The sequence below is a fragment of the Strix uralensis genome, chromosome 2 (genome assembly GCF_047716275.1).
Source record: "Strix uralensis isolate ZFMK-TIS-50842 chromosome 2, bStrUra1, whole genome shotgun sequence".
NCBI lineage: Eukaryota > Metazoa > Chordata > Aves > Strigiformes > Strigidae > Strix > Strix uralensis.
The window spans coordinates 70,242,738-70,255,920 of record NC_133973.1 but is presented as its reverse complement, the minus strand read 5'-3'; the positions used below and the strand labels follow the sequence as shown (position 1 = coordinate 70,255,920).

The 13,183-nt window shown below is 45.0% G+C and overlaps 1 protein-coding gene across 2 annotated transcripts in view; it reads left to right on the top strand.

Annotated features, from left to right (window-relative positions):
* Positions 1 to 10,746, top strand: part of TMEM255B (transmembrane protein 255B) — a 75,510-nt gene extending 64,764 nt beyond the window's left edge. For both annotated transcript variants that reach the window (XM_074860970.1, XM_074860971.1), the window contains 2 exons: positions 4,694 to 4,837; positions 10,023 to 10,746. In XM_074860970.1, the coding sequence (XP_074717071.1) occupies positions 4,694 to 4,837; positions 10,023 to 10,190 (312 nt within the window). In that variant the 3' untranslated portion in view covers positions 10,191 to 10,746. The remainder of the gene's footprint in view (positions 1 to 4,693; positions 4,838 to 10,022) is intronic.
* The last annotated feature ends 2,437 nt before the right edge of the window (positions 10,747 to 13,183 follow it).

The window sequence follows — 13,183 nt, the reverse complement described above, 5'->3', positions numbered from 1 at the left end:
AAGTGAAAGGAAGGAAGAGAGGGATGGAGCAGGGAAGAGAAAGCAAGAGAGACAGGTGAGATGTACACAAGGGTGGGAAGACTAGAGGGAAGGGACTGCTCAGAGCTGGCAGCCAGTGAGCAAGGACCCAGTCAGACTGGAGGCCATCCAGGCCCTGCTCTGACCACCCAACATCCCTTAGCAAGCATGTCCAGGCTATCTATAACATGTGTTGGGTGCCATGTGACAGAGCAGGGCCATACAAATTATTTGAAATTCACCTTTGTTAAGAGTTACAAAATGTTTGCTGGAAATATTCCTCTCTCTAGCTTAAGGCAAACAAGCACACTGAGCCTTCACATTGAAGAAGTGTGCAGCTGAGCTGTCCTTTATGAGGGGACTCTTGCAAGGAGTTCATAACAAATTGCAGCCAGCCAGTAAAAAGTTGTGGCTGCCAGACAGGAGAGAGTGGAATTAGTTTTCCCAGCTTAATTCCTCCCCTCCCTGTGAGAGAAGCAGTGGCAGAAAGATAGCAGAAACTACTACAGTGGGAAACAAGGGAAAGAGTGGCTACACGAGGAGGGGAAGGCAGGCATCATCTACAGTAAGTCCTTGGTAGAACACTGCAGCTTTCCAGTGCTGCTGAGTATTTTCCCCTAGCAGATGGGTGTGAGTGCCTCCACCAACGGCAGCTGTGGGAGTTGCTAGTGCTCCCCTAAGATGAGGAAGGGTGCAGAGAACCAGCCTAAGTGCACCTAGTCATCTTGCACAAACTGAGGCTTACACAGGATTTGGGCTGATGCTTCATAGCAGGGTGAGCTCCAGTCCAGGCACACCTCTGTGCTGCACAGGGGCCACCGCTGCACTGTTCACAAGGGACACCAAGCCAAGGAGATGCTCCTGGGAGAACTGGGGTCTCCATGACCTGTCATGTTTCCTTTCTGGGAGGCAGAGCCTGCATCAAGGTCTGAGTCCTCTGACTGGGTGGCATAAAGCCATGCTAGGAATCGCAGCAGCAGTGGACGTGCAGCTTCTCCTCAGGCTCGGCTGGAGCAAGTCTGTCTGGGCTCCAGCTAAAAACCTGATCTGAATAAGCTCTTTCATGTTTTCTCTGCAGTGGGAGTGGAAAAAACTCACCTCACTAGCTTAAGGGAAAGATGAGTTTGTGTCAGTTACCTCAGCACAGGAGCCATGCTATGCTTGTGAAAGTGTTACTAAAGCAGCAATCCAAAATGCAAGGACCACTCCTTGCTTCTGCCTGTGCTTTTTCAGGGTCCTTTTGAGTGACACACCAGAGCTGGTTTGCTAATCTGCTGCTCACTTTTGTTACTAAAGGAGTAACTCTTGGGGGAAGACAGGGGCCAAGAAAACATCAAGCAGAAGAGGGAGAGAAAGGGGCATTGGACTGAATTAAGGAAAAGCTTCAAAATGAGTGAGAGAACAATTTTCTTTCTTTCTTTCAGGATGTCACCTTCCCACAGAAATGCTCACTGGCATTTTGCAGGGAGAGCTGAAACGCCTCGGGGCATTGCTCTGAGGCTGACTTCCAGAAAACACAGGGCCAGGCTGACTAGTCAAACAAAAAACATCATGTTTATCTCTGGGGAGTGTCGGCAGCCAAAACATGTTGCAAAGGGGAAGAGTCTGCAAAACAGTGCCCTTGCCTCTAAACCCATCACAGTTCCTGGACAGAAAAAGAGAAGTGTTGTTTTGGTTGTTGTGGGTTTTCTTTCTTGTGACAAATTCCTTGCAGACCCTGGCATGCTCCCTGTGGTTTTGCTGCCTGCCAGATGGCCTTGCTGGCTCGGTGGGAAACATTTCATCCTCTCGTGACCCCCAAGGTGTCAGCTCTCAGTGGCCCCTGTGTCACCCATGCAGCCATCCTCTGTGATCTGCTGGGTGCTGGGGGAGCTGCAGTGGTTATGACAGTACCCTGCTTTTCAGATCTACAGTGTACTTGGATATAGGATGCCAGCTAGGCAGTTACCTTAAGTCACCTTTAACAAAAAGCAGATTAAGATATAATGTAAATTATATAATTTATGTACTTGGAGTATCCAAAATGATAAAACACTGTGATTATTTCTTAGAGAAGACAGAAGTAAAGAAATGCATGGAAAACTTCACTTGCTGGTATTAAGAGCTGATCTAGAAACTCTCTTCCCTGCCCCATATTCATCTGATGACTTGTAGATGTTTTCCTGACACACCTTGCCAAGGAATCTGCCTGCCCTGAGTTTAGGCTTGCATTAATCAGAATCACTGATGGTCCTGGGGAGGTTGTTGACTTTTTTTTTTTTATTTTGGTTAGTCTCCTTGTAGTCCTCAAGGGAATCTGAACAGATTAAATATCATTCCCTTGAGCCCTCTCCTCTTCCCCCTCTAAATAGGAAAACAAAATGAACCCCTAATTACTGAGCTACTTGCCATGCATTCATGTTTTAGCACTCATGCAACTAAAAGTAAAGTCTGAGGTTAAAAGTAGTCGTAGCTCAGAAATAAATGCTTTGGCAGGTCTGTATCAGATCAGTGAGCTGTCCTGCCTTGCTCTGCAACCACACGGCCCAGCACACAGCAAGCAGCAGCTTATGTGGCCGGGTGAGGGGCAGCCAAACAGCCCCAGCCAAACAGCCCCTCCAGCCACCGCCTGCTTTCCCCACGCTCCCTGACCCAAGGTGCCAGCCTGGCACTGGCAGCACACCCTGGCCATTTCACAGCTCCTTATCTCTTTGGCTTGGGTGGTGTTTCAGTTTAAAACGCCTCCACCCACCTATTTTATGTGACTAATTTAACATAATGTCATTACTGGAATACTTGATAAAAACATTTAACCAGCTTCAGCACCTGCAAATCGTTGCTGGCTCCAGGCTGAGACCAGATAGCCTGATAATAAGGTACTTTGATCAGTGGATTTGGGGTGGATGACTCCTCAAAACTGTCTTCTAGAACTGTTCTGATGTTCATTCTTAGCAATTGGAGAGCCTTGCTGCTACGGATGGAGAGAGCTGAGAGGGTTGGACAGAGCTGAGAGGGTTGGACGGGGCTTTGAGCAAGCTGACCTAATGGAAAGTGACCCTGCCCATAGCAGGGAGGTTGGAACTAGACAGTCTTTAAGGTCCCTTCCAACCCAAACTGTTCTATGATTCTAGGTTCCTGGGAGAAGGACAGCAGCACCCAAAGGGACCTACACCAGAAAGTTGGTGACAGATGCAGAACAGGCATCCATGTTTCATGTTGGGCAAAACAAGTGTTTCTTGCTGCGTTTACATCCACAGCCAGAAGGGTCTGATCGTGCCAGGGCCTCCCTCCTCTGAGGAAGGGCACGCTCTGGGTGCAGGCCCAGCCCTGGCCAGGGTGGGCCATGTCGCTTTGGGTCCGAGGCAAGCTCATTAGATGCTTCTCACTACTCCTGTCTGAAAGGCAGCATCTCGCCATTTTTCCCCACCATAACCACCCAGCAGGGCGGGTAGAAAGGAGGTGTTTTGAGGAGGGTGCCTTGAAGATGAAAGCCTTGCTGTCTCCCATGAAATAGGCTCTCTGCTTTTGTGCCCAAACTTCCTCTGCGCCAGCTCCCGGGGTGCTAAGTTTCTCCAGAGAGTGAAGGCCTAGATTGTCAGGTGACTTAGACGATGTTTTCCGTGTACAAACACAATCAATATACCTCTTTCTCAATCACAGAGAGATCTCACACTGTCCAGAGGATGCAGTAGATTACGTCTCTCACTGATAAATCTGAAAGGAAATGCCAAAAAAAAAAAAAATCCTGGCTGCTGCTTTCAGCATTTGTCTGGCAACCACTGTATTTTATTATTTCAGTGAAAAGAAAATTCCATGCTCTCATATAGAGGAATCTGCTAATAAAAACAAAGGAGAGAAAAGAAACCACTGGATTTGTCTCGCTTTGCAGAGCAGAGGGACATGAAAATCTTTCACAGAACTCTGCTGTCCTTCACAAATGGTTATATAGCACAGGGTTTTGGGATTTAACACAAGCGCCCTTTCACATTTAGCTTTTGCTCTTTTTTTTTTTTTTTTTGTCTCTCCAATTGTATTAGCTGGTTTAATATGAGCTATTACTTCTTCCTGCAAACCTCATCTCACATTGCAGTTAAGGGACATGCCAATAAAGCCACGGGATATGATGAAGGATTTTATGCAGTAGGAATGAGATATGCATGTGGGGGATGGTATTGGACAGCCAGCAGCAAACTCCATTTCACAGGTGAGAGGGAGCTGTGAAAGAATAGCAAGTGGTCTGCACAGGGAGAAATTTGTATATCTGTGTAGGAAAGCTGAGAGAAAAGACATGAGGCCATCAGTTAGTTGTTATTGGAAAGAGTCTGCAGCAAATTATGAAGGACTGGGTGTTGGGTGCTGGAGTGAATAAGAAGAGGCGGTCAAAGCTGTATGCTGTGCTCGTCAGGGTGTCTCAGGTGTCTGGAGACCTGCCAGTGCTTCTGTAACTGGTGCTAGGGAAGCACCAGGAGTCTTTTTCGAAGGGAAGAAGGCTAAAGTAGCTGTGTACTTCTAGTCAGAAAATTCACTCCAGATACACCCTCCTCTCATTCTGGCTGTTCCTTGTTTTTCTGTAGTATCAGTATTGTGTTGGAAAATAGAAAGTTGTTAAATTGCATAGTTGCTTGTTTTAGGACCAGTTTCTGCTCCAGTCCCCTCTGCGCTGTGCTGATATATTGTTGTCTTTTGTGCTCAACAGGTACCTCTGACCCAAATTGCTTTCAGTGCTGCACCTCCTCCTCAGATCCTGTACAATCCTGCCCAGCAGATCCTGACATACGCTGGGTTCTGTCCTTCTGCAGCAACTATTTCTACTTATCCATCCTACCCGTTACCTCTTCAGGTATAGTACAAAATGGCACCCCTCTTACTCCATCAGTAGAGCATAAGCTGCTACTCAGTACAAAGTCTGCAGTGGTAGATCTTGGCTCCTGGGGGTTTGAAATGAGGCAATGAAGTTGGGTCCCAACTCACAGACTCGTCTCTGGAATGACTTAGTCAGGACCTAGTTCTCAGGTCTGTTCTCAGGTCTCAGGCTTTCTCTGGTTGTCCTTTGGTCTCTGTCTGTTGACCAGGAATCCCAGTGTGGGATTAGAGCTGTGCCACAGTAGTCATGAAGGTGAACACATCTCCCATGTTGGGCAAGATAAAGCCATAACAGAAGCATTGGGGAAGCCAAAGGAAGCATCTGATACTCACAGGATTTGGCAGAAAAGTTTACACACCTTAGCCCACCTTACTCTTAATATGTAGATAACTAGATTAGGACTCATCAGATGGAAAGGACGCAAGAAAGGAGAGGAAGTAACAGGTCTGTGAAACTGAGTGATATGGAAAGGACTGTGGATGGATATCTGTGATAACTTCAAAATTTTGGTTGCCCCAGTAAAGCTATTAGGTAGTAAGATAAGCCAGAAATAGGAAGGTTTTTTACACACCAGAGAAGATTCAAATGCCACAGGATGTTGTGGAGGAGTATAAATGAGGGGTTAGGATCAGCTGCTGTTAAATACCGGAATTCAGGTGTCACTAGCAGCCCAGCAAGTTCCCAAATGGCCGCCTGCCATAAGAACCAAAAAGGGCTCACCAGGAGATGGAGCCCTTCTTCTTTTAGCCTCCTGTAAGCATACAGGCCACCACTGGGAGACAGGTACAGAGATGCTATGGCAGTTGGTGGAGGTTGATGAGCTTTACTGACCAGAGGCAGCTGGCCTGAAGGCGGGAGAGAAAGCTGCTGGAGGTGCAGCTTTCTCTGCTTGCGGGAGGCGGGGATACGGTGTGAGCTGAGTCAACGCTGCTTCACCTCCTTCAGAAGGATGAGGTGCAAGTCATGCTCCAAGCCTGTGCTGCGTCCAGCCAGAGCTGGCCTGGAAAATGCAGGGAGTGGTGCTGAGGGTGGTGGTTGCTTTTTTTTTTTTTTTGCCCTAGAGTGAGATGAAGAACATAGGGTGAGCTGGTAAGTAACTGAATGTACTGAGACCCTGGAGCGATCACAGGACTTTTTAGATTTTTTTAAAGCACAGTAAGACAGCTTTGTTCAGTCCAATGGCTTGTTATACTTTGGCTGTGTAGTGCTAGACCAGCGGGTACCACAAGTTTTGCAATACTTCTTAATTGAAAACATGCATGTTTAGCATGAACTAGCTGTGGACCAGCTCCCCACAGCCTCCTGGGCTACATCTGTTCAGGGCCAATAAGGTACCAGGCACAAGTACTGGGACATGATGATCATCCACACAGTGAATTGTTAGCATGCTCCTGGTATGGGTTTGGCCCAGACCACCTAACAGTCTCCCAGCAGCACCCAGGAAGGGGTCAGAAGACAGCAAGGGCAGTGGATCGTTTCCAGTAGGTAGTGTGCATACAGACACTCACACTAGTTTGGTGGTAAGAGTTCAGCCATAGGGATGTGATATGTGCTGTGCCAGTTGGCTTCACAGCCAGAGAACAGTCCTTGGCACGTCTTATTTATTAACATAAATGGGGCCAGGCACTTTCTGTGACCATGGGTTGAGAGGGGAAAAAAGAACATCTCTTTTTGTTTGCCTTTAGCTGAAAAGCTGTGCTGTTCTGCAGAGTTTAGTTAGCACGTAGCCAAGAGCAGGGAGAGAAGGGGATAAAAACAGATGAAAGAAAGCAATTCAGCTGAAAAGATGCATGTAAGTAGTCATGAGGATCAATTGTAACTGTTCACTCCTGTGTCCAGTGAGAAACAGAAATACATCCTATTTACCCCAAATTCTTAACTGCATTCCAAAACAAATACAGTTTTTTTCCTAGATTTCTAATTTTTCTAAGTGTGTTAATTTGTATTCTCTCTCCTTCATAATATTCAGAGGCAGACATCACCAGCTGTCCCCAAGCCAGCAGAAGTTAGCGAGAAGCACTGGGCTCCAAAAGGGAAAGTGCTTAATCCTTTTCCTGGAAAAAAAAGAAAAAGCAAAAAAAAAAGCTGCCTTCCTGCATGTATGAGCTCATTATGTTGTAGTTTGGAGAGAAGTAATTTCTGCATCAGTGTATGAGTTAAGACTCATAATAAACTTGCTCAAAGCTACAAATGGTGAATGTTAGAAGCAGGCCTGATCAGGAACAGAGAGAAGCTTAACCGTCATCCGCTTCCATTATTTGAGAGCTGTGGGCTGAATTCATAGGGCTGGAGGTCTTGACCCATCTGAGTGCTCCAAGCAGTGCCCAGCTGCTGGATTGAGGCCTTCACAAGCCCTGCTTAGCTGGTCCTAGTCCTTAAGGCAATTACAGGCCCTGGGTCTGGCATTCATCTGGCTAAACGCAGGGACTGTTGGCATCTAGGTAGGAATCTAGAGCTGCCTGATAATGAGATCAGGTAGCCACCTGGCCCGTGCTGCCACTCCGGGAGGGCCCAGGTCCCGTAGTCCTTGTGTCACATCTGTGTGGATGTCTGGGATATGCCATGGCATCCCAAAAGGGCTGGATGCTTAAATGTCAGCAACTGAATTGAACTGTAGCTGTCCATAGGGAGAAAGACCCTGCCTGAGCTGGTCTACCCTTTAGAGTCCACAGAGAGAGCCACATGTGGATTATCTCAGGCTAGAGATTTATGATGTAAATGGTATGAATGCACCCTAAAGGCCTTTCCACTGACTAGGGGTGTGATTCAGTTGCTACATGTTACTGTGCCTTGTGCTTAGATATCTGTGTTGTGAGCCTTCAACTGAGACATCAAAACTTGAGACTGAACCCTGTATCCTAGGGGTAAAGTTCAGTTGCCTAAAGTTACGGTGTCTGAGATGGCCTGATGTTTGCAAGACAGGCATACAGGGCTGGCTGATGTAAGCCAATGTCTACATGAGACTCACACATATTTCTGGAGCAGAGGGTGACCTTGGGCATCTCAAAAAGCATAATGTTTGCTTCCACATAGACCAAGATCCACATAAGGGCCCCAGGACACACCTCTCTTCTTAGCATTCCCTTTGGCTCGCCGAAGCCTTGGCTAAACGCTGTTCCTAAGCCCCTTGAATTCACGTTGCCCTGCACCTGCCCCCACTTGGGGAATGATCACACGCGTGGTGCATCAATACAACAAAAGGAGCAAAACCGTCTTTAGCTAAAAGTTAGGGGTGACAAAAAGTGGATTGATGCCAGTTAATGAAGTAAAGCAGTTAGCAATCAATTACGAACTAATAACTCCATTTTGAACTCTCATCTCAACCAGAGGAAATCCACAGCCATAGTTTCTCCTTCTGGGAACACATCCCACCTTGGGTTAGTCTGGCATGCAACACGCCTAGCCTAAGCACTGCCCCCACTCACATGGACTGAAGCTCCATTAGCTCAAAGGCTACTAACCTCAGTTCACCTGTGGCTCCCACCACGGAGCAGATTGATTTCTAGTCCTCTGCTGAATCCAGTATCTCACTGAATAAATGCTTGCTGGAGTGGCAAACAAAGTCTTAAAAATTCACAACCTGAGCTGATGGTAAATGCTCCTCAGTTCACCTCATGCTTCCTTGTTCACAACCAAAAATCAGCCAAATGCAAAAAGAAAGGGTGATAACAGGAATGCATTTTGACAAGGATGTAACTAGCATTTCTTTTGTTTACTGTGACATGTGCAGTTCAGTCACAACTAGTCTTGGTAACAGGCCTGCCAACTGGTTAGGTAAATGTGCAGGGACTGGTGGTGATGACAGCAGTAAGGGTTGTGCCAGTCATTCCTGCCAGACGAAAACTCATTACAGAAGCAATTCCAGGCAAACAGATGGAAACAGTGGCTGCAGTTTGAGGGGGGAGAGAGGCAACAACTCCAAAATAAATAAAAAACACAAACCACCCAAAACCACAACAACTAAGTTTGGAGCTGATCTAGCTAGCAGGTCTGTCGGTATACCTGCACTGCCTCCTGGAGAGTTAAAGGGCATAATCAACCTTCCTGTCAGGTCGTCCCCATTCTCACTCACTAACTCACCCTGTGGTACAAATGCAGGACAACATTCTCCTGGCCATGGGGGTTTGACCCAGGGCAGCAGCCCCTGCTCACCCAGAGCCCCCTGGAGAAGCCAGGCACCGTGGCGTGGGATCTGCCCAGCCCTGGGTGGCTCTGAAATGCAAGTGCCAGCCCTGGTACTGGCCTTCTAGATGGTGACTATTAATTTTCTTAGCACCAGGGAGTAGCGTTTACTTGCCTGGATTTTTCATTTCCCTTGAACAAGATCCATGATTACTACTTTTTGTTTTGTTTTATTTTTTAAATTCCAGGCACTTTAGGCCTGAATCTGAGGGGAGCTGAGCACAACTCTTCTGATGAAGCCCATGAACTGGCATGTGCTGGCATATGAGGGGAGGGGTGAAATCCTGGTCCTCTTGAAATCAGTGACAAAACTTGGTTTAAAGCAGTGGTAGGATTTTATCCAGAACATCAGTCTCTACATGCATTCTTTTATTTTAACAAATTCTGCTTGTTCCTGAACCTGGGCTGCTTCCTAAGGCCACTCTATTCTTCATGCCTCTTTCAGTCAAAGCGCCATTATAGCTGAAACAGCCAAAATGAAAGACTTACAGGGAGACACATGCCTACCTGTAAAATTTTCTCTTAAGAGGAGTCTGCATTTGGCACAGGAGTAAGACCTGACATTTATGCAAGTATTATAACTGAGATCAATTACATCTGAGATAATTTAAATTTCACAGTGATGCCCGGAAACGAGCAGCTACATGTAACCCAATCAGCCAGTCAGGTGCAGCGCATCAGCCAGGAAGCCAGAGCATCTTTTCCTGCAGAATTCCTGTTCTGTTCCATTGCCTAGCTGTATGTGTAATGTCTATTAAAAATGACTTGGGTTACAGATGGAATCTGTCTTATTTCACTGGATACCATCATTGCTATACTTAAGCAGGTGCTTTAAAACTAAAGTGAGCGTTGTGCTGCAGTGCCTGGGAAATTTAATCGTGGGGCTTATTATATAACACTTACATGGCAAACAACGCAGAGCTGTAAATGGGGTTGTAATCTTTTACTGAAGAAGGTATTTTTCTTTATCTGTATACAGCCTGCCAGCAATTTTCCAGGAACATCATCTACTGACATTTCCTTATCGGAAGAAACTCAGCCTCCATCTCAGTCCAGCTCCAGCTATGGTCTTCCCCCCAATGCTCCAGCCCTCTATACACCGACTTACTTCTTGCCTGGAGAGAAGCCTCCACCATATGCACCATAGAACAAATAATTTATTTTAGGTAGCTGGTAGACATTTCTTTTGATTTTAAGAAACCTCTGGAAACTGTGCTGTGCAGACACTAGACTTCCCAATGAACCCACCGCAGAGTGTGTTACGATCACTCCGCTTTTACCCACATCTCACTGTGAGCAGAGCAGAACCCTGGAAACGTAAGGGCAGGCACATCACCAGTGGGGTGACCAGTCACCACCCAGTTTGCTTGCAGTCAAGTGCAGTGTTGCTCTCTGGCTACCGTAAGCATGAGATGTTTCCTTCTCAGTACACTGCAGAATGAATTTTCTTCAAGAGGAGAAATGAAGAAAACACTCTGGATACGTGTTCTGCTTTCATAAACCCATATAGAGGAGTTTTAGCCTGTGTTGTCTGAGTGGGTAGTCAGGAGCTCTCCGAGTCAATCATTTTGGGTAGGAAGAGACCAGGTGTTTGTTTGCTTGTAGTATTTATTTAATAACCCTTTTTGGTGAAAGTGTTCTCCCAATAAAAAAAGTGTGGCAATTATTTTACAATAAAATTAACTGTGTATATTTATACTGTACCTAAGACTGTGTATATTTGTAAGGACACAAAAACACAGGAACAGAGGAATATTTCCCTCTTTCAAGTTTCAAACAGAAAGATTAATTTTATTGGGACTATTTTATCCAGACTTTGTGCCAGTCTAGTCTGTGTAGTAAAACATCATGTCAGTGTGCTAAAGATGCAATTTCCAGACAGGTGTTTTAAACTGCACTTTAGTGTTTGAATTAATTCCTTTCTAGTCAAAAGAGGACCACAACCAAAACCACTCTATGTTAAACCCCAGTTATTTATTTTTAAACTGATGAAGACCTAATCCAGGCATTTTTTACAATGACTGAAACAGAATGGATGAAGGGTCAGAATTCCTTCATATTCTTTTTTTTATTTTCTCCTATTGTATAGAGACAAAAATACATTGACAAGGCTAAGCAGCAATACCTGTAGCAGTGCCACTGACAGGAGCAAAGTCTTGTCCCTGTTGTGTGCACTCTGCCCCCTCCTTGTGCATCACATTAGCTGGGATCCCTCTTAGCACACGGCTGCCATATTTTGGGGCAGGAGTGGCTACACCAGCATGAAAACCCACCAGACTGCTGCATCCTTTCACTGTATTTTGCTCCTACAGGAAGGGTGGTGCTGCTGCTTGCTCTATAGATCTTACAGTCTAGACAGCAATGAAGCTATAGAAATTTCCTGAAAGGCCAAAGAGCAAAGCAGTGGAAAGGAAGGTATTTCTCATTAACTTTTTAAGCAGCTGCTTTGTATTATGAAAATATTTTAAAACCCTGTATAAACAAAACCAGCCTACTTGACAGTCTCCTTTGCAAGGAAGTGACACCATCATACCAGCCGAAAATAGAACAAAGAATGATCATCCTTTTACATAATACTTTCCAGAAATTTCTGTTAATTCATGTGTTGTACCTCTGTGTATAAAAAGCAGATTCAGTGCTACTACATATAAGATCAGAGGTTAATTTATATGGACCATAAAAAGCCCTATTTTGTTCAATTAAGGTTTTTCTGAGATGTAGTTTTAGGCCAGTGATGTTAACATCAGTGACAAGGTGCCTTACATGTATTGCTGACAAGGTGAGTTACATGAACCTGATTGAGAGAAACAAAGTCAGAGCGGTGACCATTATGTTTCTTTTAAACATCAATTTAACACATCCAAACCCCTTAGTTCTTATGCAAATGCCTGCTGTGAGGAGCACAATCACCTTGATCATGAAATAAGTGAACTACACATTTACTTCTTTTTACTTGCTATGAATACTACCAGGGGAACCACCTTGGGTTCATTTTGGGGGCTCAAAGCCCAGAACAGACTTGCTCCCTTTGAGTTGAGCACCTAGACTGCTTACAGAACAAAAAGTAAATCCATGTTTCTCTTCAGTTGAAGCACAGTGACTGAGGAAGAATGAAGGAAAGCTTCTCCCTTCTTTCCTCTTTTCAATTGTATATAGAAGCAGCTACCTCTTCCTCCAAGGTGGTACTGCTGTAGGATTAAAAACAATCCAGCTTGAGACAAAAGAACCCCGCTTTTCTGTCATTCTCCATACTTACAAATTCTGGTTTTCTCTTCTAAACCACATTTTGGGTCAGGGTGCATTGTGGTCTAAGCAAAATATCTTCACATACATGCACACATATGCAAAGCCCTGGAGAAATTTTTCCTCTGAATTGGATTGGTTTAGAAAATGGAATTATAGTCTTGTTCACATAATATTAAGCTGAAACTGCAGAGTACCATACTGTACCACAGGATTCACGTTTCCAGGATCCAAAATAATTCTGGCCTCATAAATAGTACCACTTACATTAACACAAAGGTCAGACATGTTTGTGAGTCATTTATGCCACATGGTAGGTTTTTTTGGGAACTACCACAGAAATTATACAAAATGCCAGACACAAGACTATTTTGCTAATATGTTTCCATTGAAAAGAACAAAGTAAAACAGGGTTTGTTTCATCCACTTGGTTTAAAAAATAGCGTCTTCCAAGTCTGAGCTATTTTCATTAGAACTACTACAACTTAAAAGGATGGGAGATGGTAAAGGTTTGGTAAAGGACTAAAGTAACCATGAAAAACACACAGGAAACAAAAACTGCAGTGTGGAAGTGCTATTAACCACAGTATCCTCAGGATTCCCAGCTCTAACTGGAGATACTGAAGTTTCTTGGGTTTTCCATTATATCATAAGTTGATCCAGAGTCACCAACTCTAAGAGAAGGTACTCTCAGGAATAACATGGTTTCCCTTGCTCAATAAAAAAAGCAAAACGTAGAGCTACTTCTGGGTTTTCCTATCCATGCACACCCTGCCAATAAGTTACTACTGTCTAGTGAGCAACTATCCTTTCAAACTGGCATCTGGTCACACCTGAGTGTAAAGTCTTTTAACAGGTCCTTCTGTAAGTGTAAATGAGTATGTTAGTTGAAAATGA